This window comes from Gracilinanus agilis, chromosome 1, assembly GCF_016433145.1.
Source record: "Gracilinanus agilis isolate LMUSP501 chromosome 1, AgileGrace, whole genome shotgun sequence".
Lineage (NCBI taxonomy): Eukaryota > Metazoa > Chordata > Mammalia > Didelphimorphia > Didelphidae > Gracilinanus > Gracilinanus agilis.
Genome location: NC_058130.1, coordinates 413,062,988 through 413,081,774, shown reverse-complemented (window position 1 = coordinate 413,081,774; position 18,787 = coordinate 413,062,988). Strand labels below are relative to the sequence as shown.

Genomic DNA, 18,787 nt, shown 5'->3' with positions numbered 1-18,787 from the left:
GAGAGCCCTTTTTAGCCTGGAACTGTCTCGATTCCACGTACCTTCCACGCTGTGCCCTGTTGTGGGGTTCCTCCGTTTGTCTGGACTTGTTTTTATGTCCCCTTGAGGAGTTTTGTGTGTTTTGGTCAGGAGAGGTTAAGAGCTGCTTCTTACTCTGCCGCCATCTTAACCCAGAAGTCCACCTTTGGCTGAGTTTTAATGTCAGTTAGGAGTTTAGAATCTTGGGAAAAAGTTTTAGTTGGACCTGGGAACTCTTGGAAGGAACTCCAAGTTCCAAGGAACTCTTGGAAGGAAGCTGAGCTGCTTCTTCGCCTTCTTGAGATTGAAAACCTAGCCTAGTTTTGGAGTGTTTTTTGAGATTTGTTAATTTAGATAAAACCTTTGAATCTCCATACCCTACCTCATTTTCCTACCTTAATTTCCCTTACCCAAATGTCTGTGAGGAGTGAAAAAGGAGAGTGAATCAGAGAGTTAGTTCAAATCTGTGAGAGTTTAGCTCTACCCTTGCAGTACTTTATATAGAGAGGTTTTGTAGCCATCATCCTAATCCCTTTAATTTCAAAATCACCTTGAGAGCTGAGTAAAGGAAGTACCTTTCTCAGACTCCATTCCTGCTTCCCTTCTCCACCTGAGGTTTCTCTAAGCAGCTGTTAGGGCTTCCTTAATCCTTTTACCTTGGCAATCTAACCTGAGAAGACAATAAACCCCTTTTGTGTTTAAAACAGATCTGTTGGTTACTTCATTAGTTAATTAGTAAAAAAGGGAGGAAGAATAGAATCAACATACTGTGGGTTTGAAGGAAGCTGGGGTATCCATCTTGAAGGAGGTGTAACTTTAAAACAAGTCCCTTCCTGTGAAATTAACTAAAGCCTGTAGTTAATTTCTATCAGTCAATTTCCTTCAGTGTTTGTCTTTAGCCTAAGTCCTAGTCTGTATACCCTGCTGCTGTTTGCCTGTTTAGATTAATTCATCCTCTCCCTGGCAATCCTTGTTACCTCAATGTTATACTCCCTGACTCCAGACATTCTCTCATTTTCTCCTACCTCCTAAGCTGCCATCCTTCATCATTGAACCTTCCTTATCCACTATATTGCCTTAACTTCCCCATTACCTAGTATATTCACTTGAATACCTTCAGCCTTGGATCCCTTGCTTTGTCTTGTTCCCTGATCCTACCTGTTATTACCCCTAGCTTCAGCCTCATATTATATCCTGCATTTCTCTATTACATCCTACTTAATTCCCAGCAAGTCCCTGATTACATCCTTCCTCAAATCCCCCATAACACTTTGCTATATCATTCTCCTATACTGAAACTTTATTCATTTCTCATCCATTTACAAACTTGCCCTTCAGAGCTCTATCCTGAATCCCTCTCTTTATATTTTTTGTCTCTTCGTGATACTCATTGGCTTTCTGTATATCAAATCCTAATCTCTCAAGATCTCTAGTCTTATATCATCAGCTGTCTCATAGACATCTTCACATGTCAAAAGCACAAGTAAGAAAAAAATTGCAATAATTTTTTTAAATTTTGAGTTCTAAATTCTCCCTCTCTTCCACCTTCCCCCGCTTGAAAAAATAGTCAATTTGATATTATGTGAAGTCATGTAAAACATTTCCATATTAGCCATATTCCAAAGAAAAACACAAAATAAGACAATAAATATATATATTTTTTAAAGATATGCTTTAGTCTGCATTCAGAGTTCTGTCAGTTCTGTCTCTGGAGGTAGATTTTTTTTTTAATTTTAAAATTTTTCCAAAATATTTAGAGTATTTTCTCATGGTTACATGATTCACAATCCCTCCCCCCTCCTTTCCCTTTCCCTTCCTAGAGCTAACAAGCAGTTTCACTGGGTTATATTTTATTATATTTTTTTAATATATATATATATATGCATATATATATATATATAAAATGATAATATATCATTGTTCAAAATCTATTTCCATGTTATTCACATTTGCAGTAGAGTAATCTTTTAACACCAAAACCCCAATCATATCCCCATCAAAACACATAATCGATCATATATTTTTCATTAGCATTTCTACTCCCACAGTTCTTTCTCTGGATAGCATTCTTTCTCCTAAGTACCTCTGGATTGTCCTGGATCATTGCATTGCTGCTGGTAGAAAAGTTTGTTATATTTCATTGTGCCACTGTGTTTCAGTTTCTGTGTATAGTGTTCTCCTAGTTCTCCTCCTTTTGCTCTGCATAAATTCTTTGAGGCCACTTCATTCCTTTTAGCACTATGGTATTCCATCACCATTAGATACCACTATTTGTTCAGCTTGTCCTGAATCAATGGGCACCCCTTTGTTTTCCATTTTTTTGCCACCACAAAGAGTGTGGCTATAAATATTTTTGTATAAACATTTTTCCTTATGAATAGATCAAAGTGCAAGCATTCTTTTAAAAACCTTTGTGCATAATTCCAAATTGCCCTCCAGAATGGTTAGATTAATTCACAACTCCACCAGCAGTGTATTAGTTTCCTAATTTTGCCACACCCCCTCCAACATTTATTGCTTTCCTTTGCTGTCATATTCACCAATCTGCTAGGTGTGAAGTGGTACCTTAGAGTTGTTTTTATTTGCATTTCTCTAATCAAGAGAGATTTAGAACACTTTTTCATGTGCTTGTTGATAGTTTTAAATTCTTCATGTGAAAATTACCCATTCATATCCCTTGACCATTTGTTGATTGCGGAATGGCTTGATCTTTTGTAAATTTGACTTAATTCCTTATATATTTGGGAAATTAAACCTTCATCAGAGTATTGTTATAAAAACATTTTCCTAGTTCGTTGCTTTCTTTCTATTTTTGGAAGCATTGGTTTTATTTGTACAAAGCCTTTTTAATTTTGATATAATCAAAAGCATTTTACATTTTGTAATGTTCTCCATCTCTTACTTGGTCTTAAATTCCTTCCATTTCCACAGATCTGACAAGTATACTATTCTGTATAGTTCATCTAATTTATTTATGATTTCACTCTTTATATTTAAATCATTTACTCATTTTGAATTTATCTTAATATAGAGTGTAGGATGTTGATTTAAAGCTGATTTCCCCCATACTGTTTTCTAATTTTCCCAGCAGTTTTTCTCAAATCTTTGGGTTTATCAAACACTAGCTTGCTGAGGTCATTTACCCCATCTCTATTCCATTGACTTACCCTTCTGTCTCTTAGCCAGTAACATATTGTTTTGATGACCACTGCTTTATAGTACAGTTTAAGATCTGGTACTGCTAGGCCTCCACATCCTTTATATTTTTTTTTCGTTATTTCCCTTCATATTCTTGATCCTTTGTTCTTCCAGATGAACTTTGCTATAATCTTTTCTAATTCAATAAACAAGTTTCTTGGTAGTTTTTTTAAAAATAATTTTTATTTTTTAGAAAAGTTATCATGTTTACATGATTCATGTTCTTACTTTCCCCTTCACCCCTTCTGAAGTTCCCCCCCCCCACACACCCATAAGCCAATGTGCATTTCCACTGAGATTTAGAACACTTTCTCATGTGCTTATTGATAATTTTGATTTCTTTATCTGAAAATTGCCTATTCGTGTCCCTTGCCCATTTATCAATTGGGGAATAGCTTGATTTTTTGGTACAATTGATTTAACTCCTTGTATATTTGAGTAATTTGGCCCTTGTCAGAGTTTTTTGTTATAAAGATTTTTTCCCAATTTGTTGTTTCCCTTCTGATTTTGGTTGCATTGTTTTTGTTTGTACAAAAGCTTTTAAATTTAATATATTCAAAATAATTTATTTTACATTTTTTAGTTTTTCTCTAACTCTTGCTTGCTTTTAAAATCTTTCCTTTCCCAGAGATCTGACAAATATACTATTCTGTGTTCACTTAATTTATTTATAGTTTCCCTCTTTATATTCCAGTCATTGACCCTTTCTGAATTTATCTTGGTCTAGGGTTTTCCAATTTTCCCAGAAGTTTTTGTCAAATAGTGGATTTTTGTCCCCAAAGTTGGGCTCTTTGGGCTTATCATACACTGTCTTGCTGATGTCACTTACCCCAAGTCTATTCCACTGAACCTCCATTCTGTCTCTTAGCCAGCACCACATTGTTTTGATGATTGCTGCTTTATATAGTATAGTTTAATATCTGGTACTTGTAGGCCACCTTTCTTCACATTTTTTTTTCATTATTTCCCTTAAATATTTTTGATCTTTTGTTCTTCCAGATGAACTTGTTATAATCTTTTCTAATTCAACAAACAAGTTTCTTGGTAGTTTGATAGATATGGAACTGAATAAACAGATTAATTTGGGTGGGATTTTCATTTTTATTATATTAATTTATTCTACTCATGAGCAATTAATGTTTTTCCAATTTAGGTCCATTTTTAATTGTGTGAAGTGTTTTGTAGTTGTGTTCATAGAATTCCTGTGTTTGTCTTGGCAGATATATGCTTAAATATTTTATATTGTCTATAGTGATTCTGACTGTCCCTTTTTCAGATGATACTTGTGTTACGATTAAAAATGGTAAAGACTGATATAATAATAGAAATTAGTAGTTTAATTAAAGCCATGCTGATAGGGATAAAATCATTAGACCACGCGCCTGTAAGAATTCACATTGCCTCAGCCATTTTTACCTTTCGTATAGCGCGCTCAGGTAGCTAAGAGGGCCACTTCCTCCTCACCCAGGTGACTTATCCCCTCTCTTACATCATCATACTTCCTGTTTGCCGTGAGGAATCATGGGAAATGTAGTTTCAAAGTCCCCACGTGTCCATAGGAAATATATAACATACTTTTAAATGGCATCTTCCCAATTCCAAATATACACTTGCTAATAATTTTAAATATATACTGTTTATTATTTTGAGCAATAGCCCTTCTATTCCTATATTTTGTAGTGTTTTCAATAGGAATGAGTGTTCTATTTTATTAAAGGCTTTTTCTGTGTCTATTGAGATAATCATGTGATTTCTGTTGGTTCGATTATTTATATTGTCAATTATGTGGATGGTTTTCCTAATATTAAACCATCCTTACATTCCTGGTATAAATCCCACTTGGTCATAGTGAATAATCCTTGTGATAACTTGATGTAGTCTTTTTGCTAGTATTTTCTTTAAGATTTTTGCATTTGTGTTCATTAAAGAGATTGACCTGTAGTTTTCCTTCTTTGTTTTTGGTCTGCCTGGCTTTGGAATTAATACTATATTTGAGTCATAAAAAGAATTTGTTAAGACTCCTTCTTTGCTTATTTTGTCACATTGTTTGTTTGGTATTGGGATTAGTTATTCCTTAAATGTTTGATAGAATCCAATTGTGAATCCATCTGGTCCTGAGGATTTTTTCTTAGGAAGTTTCTTGATGGCTTGTTCAATTTTTTTTTTTTTTTCTAAAATGGGATTATTTAATCATTCTATTTCCTGCTTTGTTAATCTAGGCAATTTATCTTTTTTGTAAATATTCACCCATTTCACCTAAATTGTTCTATTTATTTCCCTATAATTGGGCTAATTAGTTCTTAATAATTACCTTCATTTCCTCTTCATTACAGGTGAGATCAACCTTTGCATCTTTGATGCTATTAATTTGATTCTCCTCCTTTTTTTTATTAGATTCACCAGTACTTTATTTTATTTGTTTTTTCAAAGTACTAGCTGCTAATCTTGTTTATTAGTTCAGTAGTTCTTTTACTTTCAATTTTATTAATTTCTCTTTTAAATTTTAGAATTTTCAATTTAGTTTTTATCTGAGGATTTTTAATTTGTTCTTTTTCAACTTTTTTTAAGTTGCAAGCCCAATTCATTGATCTCCTCCCTCTCTTATTTTGTTGATTTAGGCACTCAGAGTTATCAATTTTCCCCTAAGAATTGCTTTGGCTGTATCCCATAGATTTTGATATGTTGTCTCTTCATTGTAATTCTCTTTGATGAAGTCCATAATTGTTTCTATGATTTGATTATTTAGTTTCTAATTAATTTAAAATTTGTCTTTCCATTGACCCTTGTTTTTTATAATTTATATCGCATTATGATCTAAAAAGCTGCATTTATTATTTCTGCTTTTCTCCCTTTGTTTGAAATATTTCTGGGCCCTAGTACATAGTAGATTTTTGTATACGTACTGTGTACTGCTGAGAAGGTGTATTCCTTTTCATTCTCTGTTAAGTTTTCTCCAGATATCTATTAACTCTTATTTTTCTAACATTTTATTCACTTCCTTTATTTCTTTCTTATTTATTTTTTTGTTTATCTAGTTCTGAAAGGGGAAAGTTGAGATCCCCTATTATAATGATGGGTAAACTACAGCCGGGGAATAGATGCAGACCCCCTGACATGTTCTATCCCACTGTGGGACATTATTCCTAATCTGATGTATATAATGAGTAGGATACAATACAATGAAACTCTGAAAGAGTTGCCTTAGAAACTGACTGACAGATGAGCATTTCCCTTTCTTTGGCCCTCTCTTTAAAAAGTTTGCCCATCACTGCCCTATTAGTATGGTCTTAGAATCTCCTTTAATTTATCCTTTAGAAATCTAGATGTTATACCATTTGGTGCCTAAATGTTTAGTAATATTACTTCATTGTTTATAGTGCCATTTAGCAAAACGTAATTTCCTTCCTTATCTGTTTTAATTAGATCAATTTCTACTTTAGCTTTGTCTGGTATCATGATTGCTAATCCTGCCTTTTTTACTTTAGATGATTCATAATAAATTCTGCTTCAGCCTTTTACCTTCAATCTGTGTGTGTCACCCTGCCTCAAATGTGTTTCTTGTAAACAACATATAGTAGGATTCTGGTTTTTAATTTGCTCTGCTATCTGCTTCTGTTTTATTGGTGAGTTCATCCCATTCACATTCAGCGTTATGATTACTAGCTGTGTATTGCCCTCCATCATATTATCCTCTTTAGATCCTGCTCTATTTCCTTTCATTCTGTTCCTCCTCAGCAATATTTTTCTTTTTGTCACCCTTTCATTCTCCCTTCCCTTCAGTTACTTCCCCCTTCTCTTTGTCTTATTCCCCTTCTACTTCTCTGAAAGGTAAGATAGAATTCTATACCCCATTGAGTATACTTGTTTTTCCCTCTCTTACAATTAAGATGAGAGTTAAGTTTAAGCATTTCCTGTCACTACCCTTATCCTCCCCTCTTTATAATGGTTTTTCACACCTCTTTGTTATATAATTTACCCCATTCTATCTCTCCCTTTCTTTTCCTCTCAGTGCAACCTTCTTTTTCACCCTTTGATTTTTTTATTTATCATTCATATGCATACATGTCATGCATATTGTTTCATATCACATTTACATACATATCATGTCAACTCATAGTATCATATACCTCATATCATTATACTCAGCTTATTTCCTCACCCTCTTTCTGAGTAAATTTCTATCTTCTCTACTTCTACTAAGAGTAATTTCTGAGAATTATAGATATCCTCTTTCCATGTAGATATATGAACATTTTAATCTTTATGAGTCTCTTAAATTTTTCTCTTTCTTATTTTACCCTTTTTGAGGTTCTCTTGTGTTTCCTGTTTGAACTTCAGATTTTTTGTTTAAGTCTGGCTCATTTCTCAGGAATACTTGGAACTCTTCTATCTTATTGAATGTCCCTCTTCCTCTCTTCCTCTCTCTCCGCCCCCCGAAAGAATATACTCAGTTTTGCTGGATAAGTGACTCTGGGTTGTAAATCCAAGTCTTTTGCCTTTCTAAATATCATACTCCATGTCTTTCAATCCTTTAATGTAGAAGCCACTAGGTCCTGTGTGATCCTGATTGTAGCTCCATGGTATTTGAATGGTTTCTTTCTGGCTGCTTGAAGTCTTTTTCTCCTTGGCTTGGTGGCTCTTGAATTTAACTATTACATTTTTAGAAGTTGTCAGTTGAGGATTTCTTTTTGGAGGCAATTTGAGAATTCTTTCAATTTCAGTTTTATTTTCTTATTCGAGGATCTCTGGGTAGTTATTTTTGATAATTTCTTGTAATGTTGTGTCCAAGGTTTTTTCTTGATCATGGCTTTCAGGTAGTCTAATTCTCAAATTGTCTCTCCTAGATCTATCTAGTTCAATTTTTTTTTAATAAAATATTTCATGTTTTCCTCTTTTTTTTTTCATTCCTTTGATTCTGCTTTATTGTTTTTTTTTTTTTGTTTTGTTTTGTTTTATTTCTCATGATGGTCAGTTCTGATTTTCAAGGCTTGATTTTCCTCTGTCAATTTTTGGTTCTCCTTTTTCAATTGGCCCATTTCTTCAGTGGATAGCATTTTTCATCATAGGTCCTTTGGAATTGTCTTGGATCATTGCCTTGAGCAGAGTGGCTAAGTCTTTCTTAGTTGATCCTTTTTACAATAATGCTGTTACTGTGTACAATGCAGCACTCAGTATTTTTCACATTATACTTACTTGCCCCTATTCTTTTTAAGGTCATCAGAAAGGATAAAGAAAAAGCCTTCAGATTTGGTATTTAAGGACTATGTTCCTGTGGGAAAATAAGAGTTACACAAACTTTTGTGATAAGTCTATTTTATATTTTTATTTTATGTTCTTGGATGGCTTTTACTGTGTGGCCATTGTAGAAGTGTTTCTTATATTTTCTTTTTCCGCAACCTTTATTTGGCCTTTGAAAGTCTTCATACCCAGGCCCCTTTCTACATTCCCAGTTTTCTTACACTTTGTTATTACCTTGGAGCTCTGTGATTCAAGAACACTGGGCTTTGTGGGTGGTTCTCTCACATGAAATACTTTCTCCTGACTGGGCCTTTTCACTGTTTGATCCCTATATCTCAAATGCTTTCATCCTCTCACTTCCAATTCCCAACTTCCCTGGCTTTCTTCAAGACTCACTTCAAATATCACCTTCTACAGGAAGCCTTTTATGATTCCCCATGGTGCTATTATCTTTCTTCTGAGATTACCTTCCATGAAGGTGTATATATATCTTGTAAGGATATTGTTGTTTTCATGCTTCTCTCATTTGAATGTGAGTTCCTTGAATCCAGAGGCAATGTTCTTTTTTTGTGTCTATCCCCAGTGTTTATTATAATGCGTAGCACTTATTAAATGATTAATAAATGCCCTTTGACTGATTGATAGTATTAACCAATTTGACTTCATATAACTTTCACAGAACTCTATGGGGGTATCAATCATTATTATATTTTTCTCTCATTTGAGATCATTTCAACATTTAACAAAGAAGATAAATAAGTTTTAACTGATATATGATAGTTGTGTGTGTGTAGAGTACATAGGAATTTGTTGAAGTTTTGTCAGATAGTAATACCTACAAAAGGATCATGCTATGTAACTTATTTTCTGATATTTCACAAGTATGTTTAATGTTTATATAGATTGTTTATAAATATATGCATTTGTAGATATACATTATAAATAGGTATGAACATTTTCTGCTTTAAATTTCCTTCATTATGAATTGATAGGATCCTGTTTTTCACAAAAAAAATGAGTTGAAATAATACATGCACCATTAATATAATTCACATGGACCTATAAAGTTCTGTGTAAACTCAAGATTATTCCAGTTGTGGTTTAGTGTCCATGTTATATTGTCATTTTTTGAAGGTACAATTTTATACCAGTTTTATTTAAATTGACCTTTGGGACAATGTAAATTAACCATTAGATTGTGTTTTCGCATTTGATCATGTTTACTTATTTTGCATGGATGTTTAAAATACCATCCTCTTAAAAAATTCGACTCATTTTTTATTAAGGGCAAAAGTTTTTATAATGTTCTTTCAAATCTGTAGAGGACAACTTTCAGGTAAACATGGAGTGTCTCTTTCTATTCCCTAATTAGTAAATCACAAGATGAAATCATGTTTTTCTTTTTCTTTCTTTCAGCAAGATCTCTGCACTTTCTTGATATCAAGAGCCTGCAAAAATTCTACATTGGCTAACTATTTATATTGGTATGTGAAAGTAAATTCAGGTTTTTTTTTTCACTTCTCATCGTCATCCCCTCTCCCCCACCATTTTATATACAATATGCACAGAATACATGTGTTATGAAGTTAATTATTCATTCTAAAAGGAAAAAAAATGTTTGTATAGTCAGTAAAAGCTATATGCCGCCTGTGTGCACTGGAATGTGTCTGATTTTTCCCCTTTTCCTTTCACTTTTCAGAGTGTAGACATTAAAGAATTGACGATATTATTGAGGTCCTTTCTGCAGATAGATTTTCCTCTTTTAAAGATTATGGCAACAGTTGTGTTTGACTATAATGTTTATGCTGTATCACAAAGTTTGTAACAGTTACCAAAATATGCTTTATTCTCTTGAAATTATAAATCACTGAATTTTGAAGTCTTAGAGGCTATAATTCAAATCTAAATTTTCCATGTGAGGATACTACAGCACACAGGTTAAGTGATTTGCCCAAAATTACACAGCGATTTAGGGGCAGATACCTGATTTCATATTTTAAATATTATTCATTTGATTAGTAGCAAATATATTGATAGACTATTAGAGATGAAATCTCCTTTAGAGTCATCTAACCTTGTTTCTTCTTTAAGAGTTTAAGAAAACAAAACTAGTGCCTAAGAGGTAAAATGATTTACCTTTGGTCGTTTGGCAAATTATTGGTAGAAATAGGCTTAGACAGTACATGCTTATACTTTTTCTCAGTGATACACCATTACTAGGTTTTTATCCCAGAGATAAAAAAAGGAGGAGAGGGAAGAATATATGTGTACAAAAATATTTAAAGCAATTCTTTTTAGGGAGACAAAGATTTGTCTCAAGTATAGGACTAAATGTCAATTTTAAACTAAGCCTCTCTTAAGGCTGTATCATGTCATCCAGAAAATCTAACCTTTGTCTTGTCTTTTTTCTTAATTAATAAAAACACTACTTGAGACAGTAAGCTTACTTAGAGAATATAATGGCTAAATAAGTTATAATATATTATTGTAATAGAATACTTTTGCTGCAAGAAATGATAAGTAAGGGGAGCTCAGAAAATCTTGGAAAGACTTATGTGAATTAAAGCAGAGTTAAATAAGCAGGACCAGGAGAACATTATACGTTACAGGAATGCCTTTCAGTGAACACCTGTGAATAATAGCTCTTCCCAGCAATACAGTGATCCAAAACTATCCCAAAGGATTCATGATGAAAAATTCCTTCGACACCCAGAAAAAGTCAGAATCTTATCTAAATCTGACTGAGACTCATTCTAGACAAAAGAAATCAATTTTCTTATTATTTTTTTCTTTTGAGTTTCCTTCCACAAAAAGATTAACATGGAAAAATGTTTTACATGATTGCATATGTACACTCTATGTGAAATTGCTTTCAAGGTGGGGGGTGGGAGTTGAGGAGAAGAAGGGAGAGAACTTGAGATTCAGTATTCTTTGAGAAATGTTTGAATTGCTTTTTACATGTAATGGGGAAGAGGGTATAAAAAGTTTAGCAAAAACAATTTTTAAGTAGATTTAGATCCCAGATCACCCAACTTCCAATCTGATCTCTAAAAGTAATGGTTCATTATTCTAACACAGATTTATATTCTTAAGTTCTTTATAAGCTATCACTTCAAAATTCTTTTCTTTCCCTGGGGGAAATATAGCCATTAAGGTAATATCATATTTAAATCATATGATTGATTAGCCATACTTCAGTTAAATTATACTTCACTAAATATACTTTTTTAAAAAACTTATTTTTCCTTCCAAATTCTCTCCTTCCCTTTACTCCCCACCCTACCTATTGAGAAGCTATAATTGCTTTTTTCACCATAAGATTTTACTCTTTTTCATTTCCCTTCTTCCTTCAACCTCTCTCTCTTGACAGCCCAGTACAGGGCCTTTAAGGTTTTTGGAGTTCTTTCTTTCTTTCTTTGTTTTTCTCAAGGCAAATGTTAAATTTCTGTAAATAACCTTATTGTCTCAAGTATAGGACTAAATGTCAATTTTAAACTAAGCGTCTCTTAAGGCTATATCATTTGCCATTCAGAAAATCTAACCTTTGTCTTGTCTTTTTTCTTAATTAATAAAAACACTAATATGTATTTTATAAGTGGGTTCTAAGACTCATGGCCAGGTGCCTGAGATTTTAGATACTAGTGCTGAATAGATTCTTCTTAAATTCCCTTCCAACTTGCCACTGAATCTGCTTGTTGATGGTAAAATTCCTTTCCAAGAGAGCATTCCACTTTTTTTTTCAAGAACTTTTAACTTAAAATAACACTTTGAAAGGGAAAACAGAAGCTTAAATCACAGCAAATAAGGTATAACTAACATATTTCTAAGAGCAAGTTTTGATATGGAGAGGGAGAGAGAATAAAGAAAGACAGAATGGGGGTGAGGCTGTTATGGTACAAAGAATCCTTTTATACTTATTAGCTAGAATTTACCAAAGATCCATTTTCTTGCTTCTCTCCTATTTACTTCCTAATATCTTTTCCATTCCTATGCTTTCTATATTTTCTATGGCTCTGAAACAATCTGTCCAATTCTTCCTTTCTTGTTCCTCAGTCCATCTTTCCTTCATTCTTATTCTTTGGCACTTTCTGCATCTTTATTTCTTAACATTTACTCAAGCAAACCTCAGTACTGTATTTATTTTAAACTATTTGTTGCATTTAGTGAATAGTTGTGTTTTTTTCTTGTTCCTAAATATCATGAGTTTAGGGGGCAACTAGGTGGCTTAATGGATAGAGAGCCACGCCTGGAGAATGGAATTCCTAGGTTCAAACTGGCCTTGGATACTTTCTAACTATGCGACTCTGGGCAAGTCACTAACCCCAATTGGCTAGCTATTAGCACTCTTCTCCCTTGGGACTGATACTTAGAATTGATTCTAAGACAGAAGCAAAGGTTTAAAAAATATGTGTGTGTGTGTGTGTGTGTGTGTGTGTGTGTGTGTGTGTGTGTGTGTGTATGTTTNTGTGTGTGTGTGTGTGTGTGTGTGTGTGTGTGTGTGTGTGTGTGTGTTTGTTTGTATCATGAATTTAACTTTTCATATCTCTTACAAAAAATGCACAACTTAAATTAACTTGTTTTCCATTCCAATGCAATCATTAAGTAATTTCATTTCCATCAGAGTAAAAAATATTTCATTCTAGGCTTTAACAGAGGTAGAATTTAGTAACCAAACTTTCCTTTTCTATATTTGTTGGAAGTGCTGAAGTATTTAAGTGGATGTGACTCAAAATTCTAATTGCCTGGATCTTTTTTAGATTCTGATTCTGTCCTCTGTCCTCTGTATTAGCTGTCCCTTCTGATTTACTAGCTATCTTCAATTTTATAAACATATAACTCCATCCATGACTTAACCCATAGTCTTGTGACTCCTCATTAGAGACCTTCCCCTAGGTTCATGGAATTGCAGAATGTAGAACTGCATGAAACTTTGGGGTTCAAATAGTCCTTATTTTAGAGATGAAGAAATGGCATTCCTAGAGAGTTTTAAATTACTTGCCCAGAATACAAAAATAGTAAATTCATATCAATTCATTAGTCAGAATACTTGGGTGCAATCATTAAACCAGAACTAAATCCACCTAACTTTATTGTTATCTAAAGTATATTATGCCATCTTAAACACAAGGAAAATAGATTTCATTTAAATCTAGGCTTATTGAATTTAAAGCATTTTTTCTTATCATTGTAATAACTTTATTATAAAAGGAAATGAATTTTATCTGATATGACTTGTTTTTAATTTATCCATATTGTTTTTATCACTCCTTTTAGTCATTCTATCACTTTTCCAGGAATAAATAATGAGCAGATTTCCTTGTGGTTTGATAATGAAGATGTCTTATTTCTTTGTTAATTCTTCTGTTTCTCCTGGATTTATCAGTTGAAAATGATAATGGTTTACCAGCATAGCTTTAATATCCTGAAATATAATTCACTGCCGTACCATTTGAATTCCTTGACTGCAGTAGAGTGCTCTCTTGGAGTCATGCTGGGTTTCAATCTTCTTTTAATCATTGTTCTCATATCATTCCCAGTATGGACATCTTTCTCCTTAAGAGAAAAGAAGTAAAATGAGAGATAGGATTTACATCTTTTTCTCAGTCTTATATTTTGTTATCTAACCCAAACAGTGTTACCTTCTTGTTCTTACTTTTTGTCTCCTAACATATCTTAAAGGGGAAAAAATCCTTTTTTGTTGTCCTGTGAATTAATTGTAAGTCTTAACTAATTCCACGCCCTGGTGTCTTTGTATTTTATTTTTTCAGATATTTGTTCTTGCTTCTATATTTGGTATGTCTGTAGGTACCTGTTCTCAACAATGTGAACTTTTAGAGACTGCTTTTTTTTTCCCTCCTCAGAACAATTTACACCTCCATCACCAGAATACCTTTATTGAGGGGCTTCCTATCCCTCACATTCTGACTTTCCTTATATAGTCTCAGGTAGTGTGATCCTTTCTAACTTTCCTGAGCTTTTTAGTATCAACTGTGTTGTTGTAGAGAGTGCATTTAGTATATATATTGATGTATAGAGTACATGTCAGACTCTATCTGGTATTCTTCATTTCCATTAATAAAAAATATTATGTTGAAAGTTTCTGAATGAATTCAACTCAAACATTGATGAAGTGCCTACATATAAAAGGAAGCACTATCCTAAGAGCTAGGTGTATAAAGATAAAAATAAACTAAATCTTGGCTCAAGGAGATTGCTATTCTTTTGCATGTGCAAAGGGAATAGAATATGACATTTACACAGATAAATGAACACAATATAATCAAAGTAGGAAGAGAATACCAACAACCAGAAGGATTAAGAAAAGCTTCAGGTACTAGTTAGCAAGCTAAGCTGAGCCTTAAAAGAATCTAAAGATTCTTTCTTGGCAGTGATGAAGATGACTCCTTGAAAAACATGAGAGACAGCTATTGAATAAGCATGCAGGTCCAGGATGAAATGCTGGATGTGGTAATCATCTAATAGTCCAATTCGGCTAGAATGTTGATATCAAGTGTACAAAGGAAAATAATATTAAGTGAGGCTGAAAAGATGATGGGTTGTAGATGTATCATATCAAAATGAATTTACATTTTATCTATAAGCTGTAGAGAGTTACTGAAGATTAAGAAAGGACACGGTCAGAAATTTTTCTTAAGAATTTTGATTAGGGGGCAGCTGGGTAGTTCAGTGGATTGAGAGTCAGGCCTAGAGACAGGAGGTCCTAGGTTCAAATCTGACCTCAGACACTTCCCAGTTGTGTGACCCTGGGCAAGTCACTTGACCCCCATTGCCCACCCTTACCACTCTTCCTCCTATGAACCAATACACAGAATGTTAAGGGTTTAAAAACAAAACAAAAAAAAAAAAGAATTTTGATTAGGCAGCTGTGTAGAGAATAGATCGGAGTGTGTAGTTGTAGAAAGCAGAAAGACAAATTAGGAGACTATTGCAATTGTATAAGCAAGAGGTAATTAAGAGACCGATTTAGAGTCATGGTCCTAGGAATGGAGAGATAGGATTTATAAGATTTGATAGCTATAGAATTTTATAAAATTTGCTAGGCATGGATATAAGGGAAAAACAGTAATCAAAGATGACTCTTAAGGCTGTAAACTTAGATGACAGGAAGGGAAATGGAGTCTTCAGTGGAAATAGGATAGTTTGGAGAAGCTTATTTCAGGGGGGAGAAAATAATTCTGTTTTAGATATACTGCGTTTTGAGATGCTAATGGACTATCCAAGTAGAAATGTCCAGTAGATAGTTGCTGATATTAGAAGATTTCAGAGAAGACATTATTATTGAATACAGAGATTTGGGAGACACCAGTGAGATGATACTTAAACTCAGAGTGCTTATGAGAGCACTACAAAAAATAGAAAGCAAGAAAAGAAAGATGGCTCTGTTGGGATTGGGGTCAGGGTGGGGCGACATCTATATTTAAAGAAATGGAAGATGATCTAGCAAAAGAGATTCTGTTGTCTTGCAGATAGAAGGAAAACCAAGAGAGAACAGTGCCATATATTACAAGGTAGGGAACAATTGATAGTTTTAGAAGTTATAGATAGGCTAAGCTGAGGCCTGAGATAAAGCTCAAATATAGCACTTATTTAGATACTATTATAGAGAGCAGTTGTGTTCATTGGTAGGAGAAGCCAGTTAAAAGATGATAATGAGAAGAAAATGAGGAAATGGGCAGTAAGTAAAAATAATTTTTTGTAGCTTTGATATAGAAAAGGTATATTGTACTTGAGGGGATAGTAATCACATGAAATGTTTTTAAGGATGGAGGAGATTTGTTATGTTAAGCGTCAGAGAGAAGGAGAGGTCAAAGATGAAACAGATAAGAAATGACTGGGGAAAGGGACAGACTTTCAGAGGAAATATTGTGGGTGGAGAGAAGTAGAGACTCAAGTAGGAAACTTTACCTTGGCAGAGAGAATGACCACCTCTTCTTTAGAGATTGAATGTGTGCTTTCTGTGTTCTCAAAGATTGGCATTTAAAACTTCTTCTTCTGACTACCTCTATCTTTTAATATTGATTTTATATTATTCTCTCTCACCTACTCAGCATTCCAGGCAAATTGGCTTACTTCTTGTTTCCTGAACTGTCATTTCATTGGCCACCTCTGTATGAAGTGTGTTTCTCAAATTCCTATACTATACTCCTTGCTTAATTATATTCTCTCAGAATCTTCAGGTTCCTTCTAGGCTGAGATATGAGACTACTTCCATTGGGAAACCCTTCCTGATTCCCCCATTAGTACTCCCTCCCTCCTTCCTCAGATCACTTTGAATTTACTTATTTGTATAGACATATAGGATTCCCCAAATAGAAGAAAAGGTCCTGGATGTCAAGGAATTATTTCATTTTTTGTCTGTTTCTTCCAGCATTTAACACAGAACTTAAAATAATTAATAGATGTTTAATAAATGTTTGCTGAATGGTGCTTAATTCTAGTGAACATAGAAAAATCTAGACCTTTTAGTCTTCTGTTCTTTATATAAACTAAGCCAAATAAGTCAGTGTTTGTATTTATTCCAAACACTTATTTCTCATTGGAAATCTAGTCAAGGGAAAAAAAGCATGTTTTTTTTCCTAGTTCCAAGTAAATAAAATACTTTTTTTGTCCCTTCTGTTCTAATTATACATATATATTTATTTACAAATTTATTTTAGCATTATAAATTCTTTTTATTTAAATTAATTTTACAAGCATGTCTTAGTAGGTGTCAGTTAAAAAGAAATGAAAATTATCAGAATTTTAAAAAACTTAATAGAAGTTACCCACGAACAGCGGTGACTTCAAATGTGTGGGATAGAAGTTGTTAATGATTACCATCAGAAGTGAGTTTAGTTTTCATGTTTTTTTTTTACTTATTCAGATGTTTTTGAAATTAAGTGCCTTTTTTTTTTAATGTTGGGGAGAAATTAGCTCACAAATGTCCTCTAAAGCTAAAAATAGTTTTCTGACATTTCTTATCTGAATCATGGAGAGCTTTCCATTCAATCACTGAAAACAGTAGGAAATCTCTTAGATTGTATAGTCTCCATAAGATTACTAGAGACTTCTTGCTGTTTTCAAGATAAAAATTTTATTCTTATTTAGATTAAACCAAAACTACACATCACTTTCATATACTCTCCATCAAGTTTATTTTATATTTTTATGATACATCTCTGATTCATTCTAGCACAGGATTCTTAAGTTGCAGTCTATGAACTTTTAAAGTATTTTAACTGCATTTCAATATATTTCCTTTTTAATCTCATTCATTTAAAAAATGTTATTATTTCAAGAATAAGTCCAAGTATCCATAAATGCTACCAGACCTGAAATAGCTGTCAGAGACCCCATCAAAGGATCTCTGATATGCAAAAAAGGTTACAAATATCTCTGCTAGGAATAGAGAACATTAGGTAAGACAAGATGTTTGCTAAAAAAATTATTTTTTTTGCTTTGTTTAAATTCAGTATAATATGTATCCTAAGTAATAGTAAATAATCTCTAGATATTAAGTTATTGCCTTTAATAAAGGCTAGACTTATTACATGTTATAATTTCACAAATAATGTTTCAAAGTTGTCATGTTTTCCTTTCTTGTATAATATATTGTGGATATCTGACAAAGGTAATATTATACCAATATTAAGCATAGCATAGTCTATGATTTAAAATATTCATTTTAGACTGGTATACTAGAATATAGATTTGTCTGTATTTCTTTTTCATGTATTGCTTCTTCCAAATTTAATCAGAGTCTCTGCTATAACTGAAATCCTTAGCGTTTTAGAGTCATCCAAACAATTCTTTTCAAATGAAGAGTGTCGACTTTTTAAGCCACAGAGGGGAGTTATAGCCTCTAATCTGTAAAGTTTAATCATCAAGATCTATAAAAGATTTTAGTTTTTATAGACCTTTCAGTTTGTTGAAATTGGTAGTGCGTGGTGTTTGCCTTTTAAAACCAAATTTCCAGGAAATTAGTGGCTTGCTGATGCCATCTTATTGGAGATACTGCCATTAGTTTTGTCTGATAACTTTTCTGTCTTAATCAGTCTTGGTAATCTTTTCAGTTTCCACAGGCTTTAGTTATTTCAACATAGCTGATTCCCTATACTATATAGTCAGCCTTAATCTCTCTTCCAAAGTTCGATTATCTCACTTCCATTTGCCTTTTGGACTTCTTGAACTATATGTCCTGGGAAGAATCTCAGATTCAGTATATCTAAAGTATCTCATTTGCTTTTTTCCCCAGATCCTTCCAACTGCCTCACTTTTTTTTTAATTGTCAAGGGAACCACCATTCTTCTAATCATACCAGGCCTACAACCTT

The 18,787-nt window shown here is 33.2% G+C and overlaps 1 protein-coding gene across 1 annotated transcript in view; it reads left to right on the top strand.

The window, feature by feature from the left end:
• PIK3C3 (phosphatidylinositol 3-kinase catalytic subunit type 3) overlaps positions 1–18,787 on the top strand; it is a 201,814-nt gene that overhangs the window by 60,398 nt on the left and 122,629 nt on the right. The window contains exon 13 of the mRNA XM_044681686.1: positions 9,871–9,938. Within this exon, the coding sequence (XP_044537621.1) occupies positions 9,871–9,938 (68 nt within the window). The remainder of the gene's footprint in view (positions 1–9,870; positions 9,939–18,787) is intronic.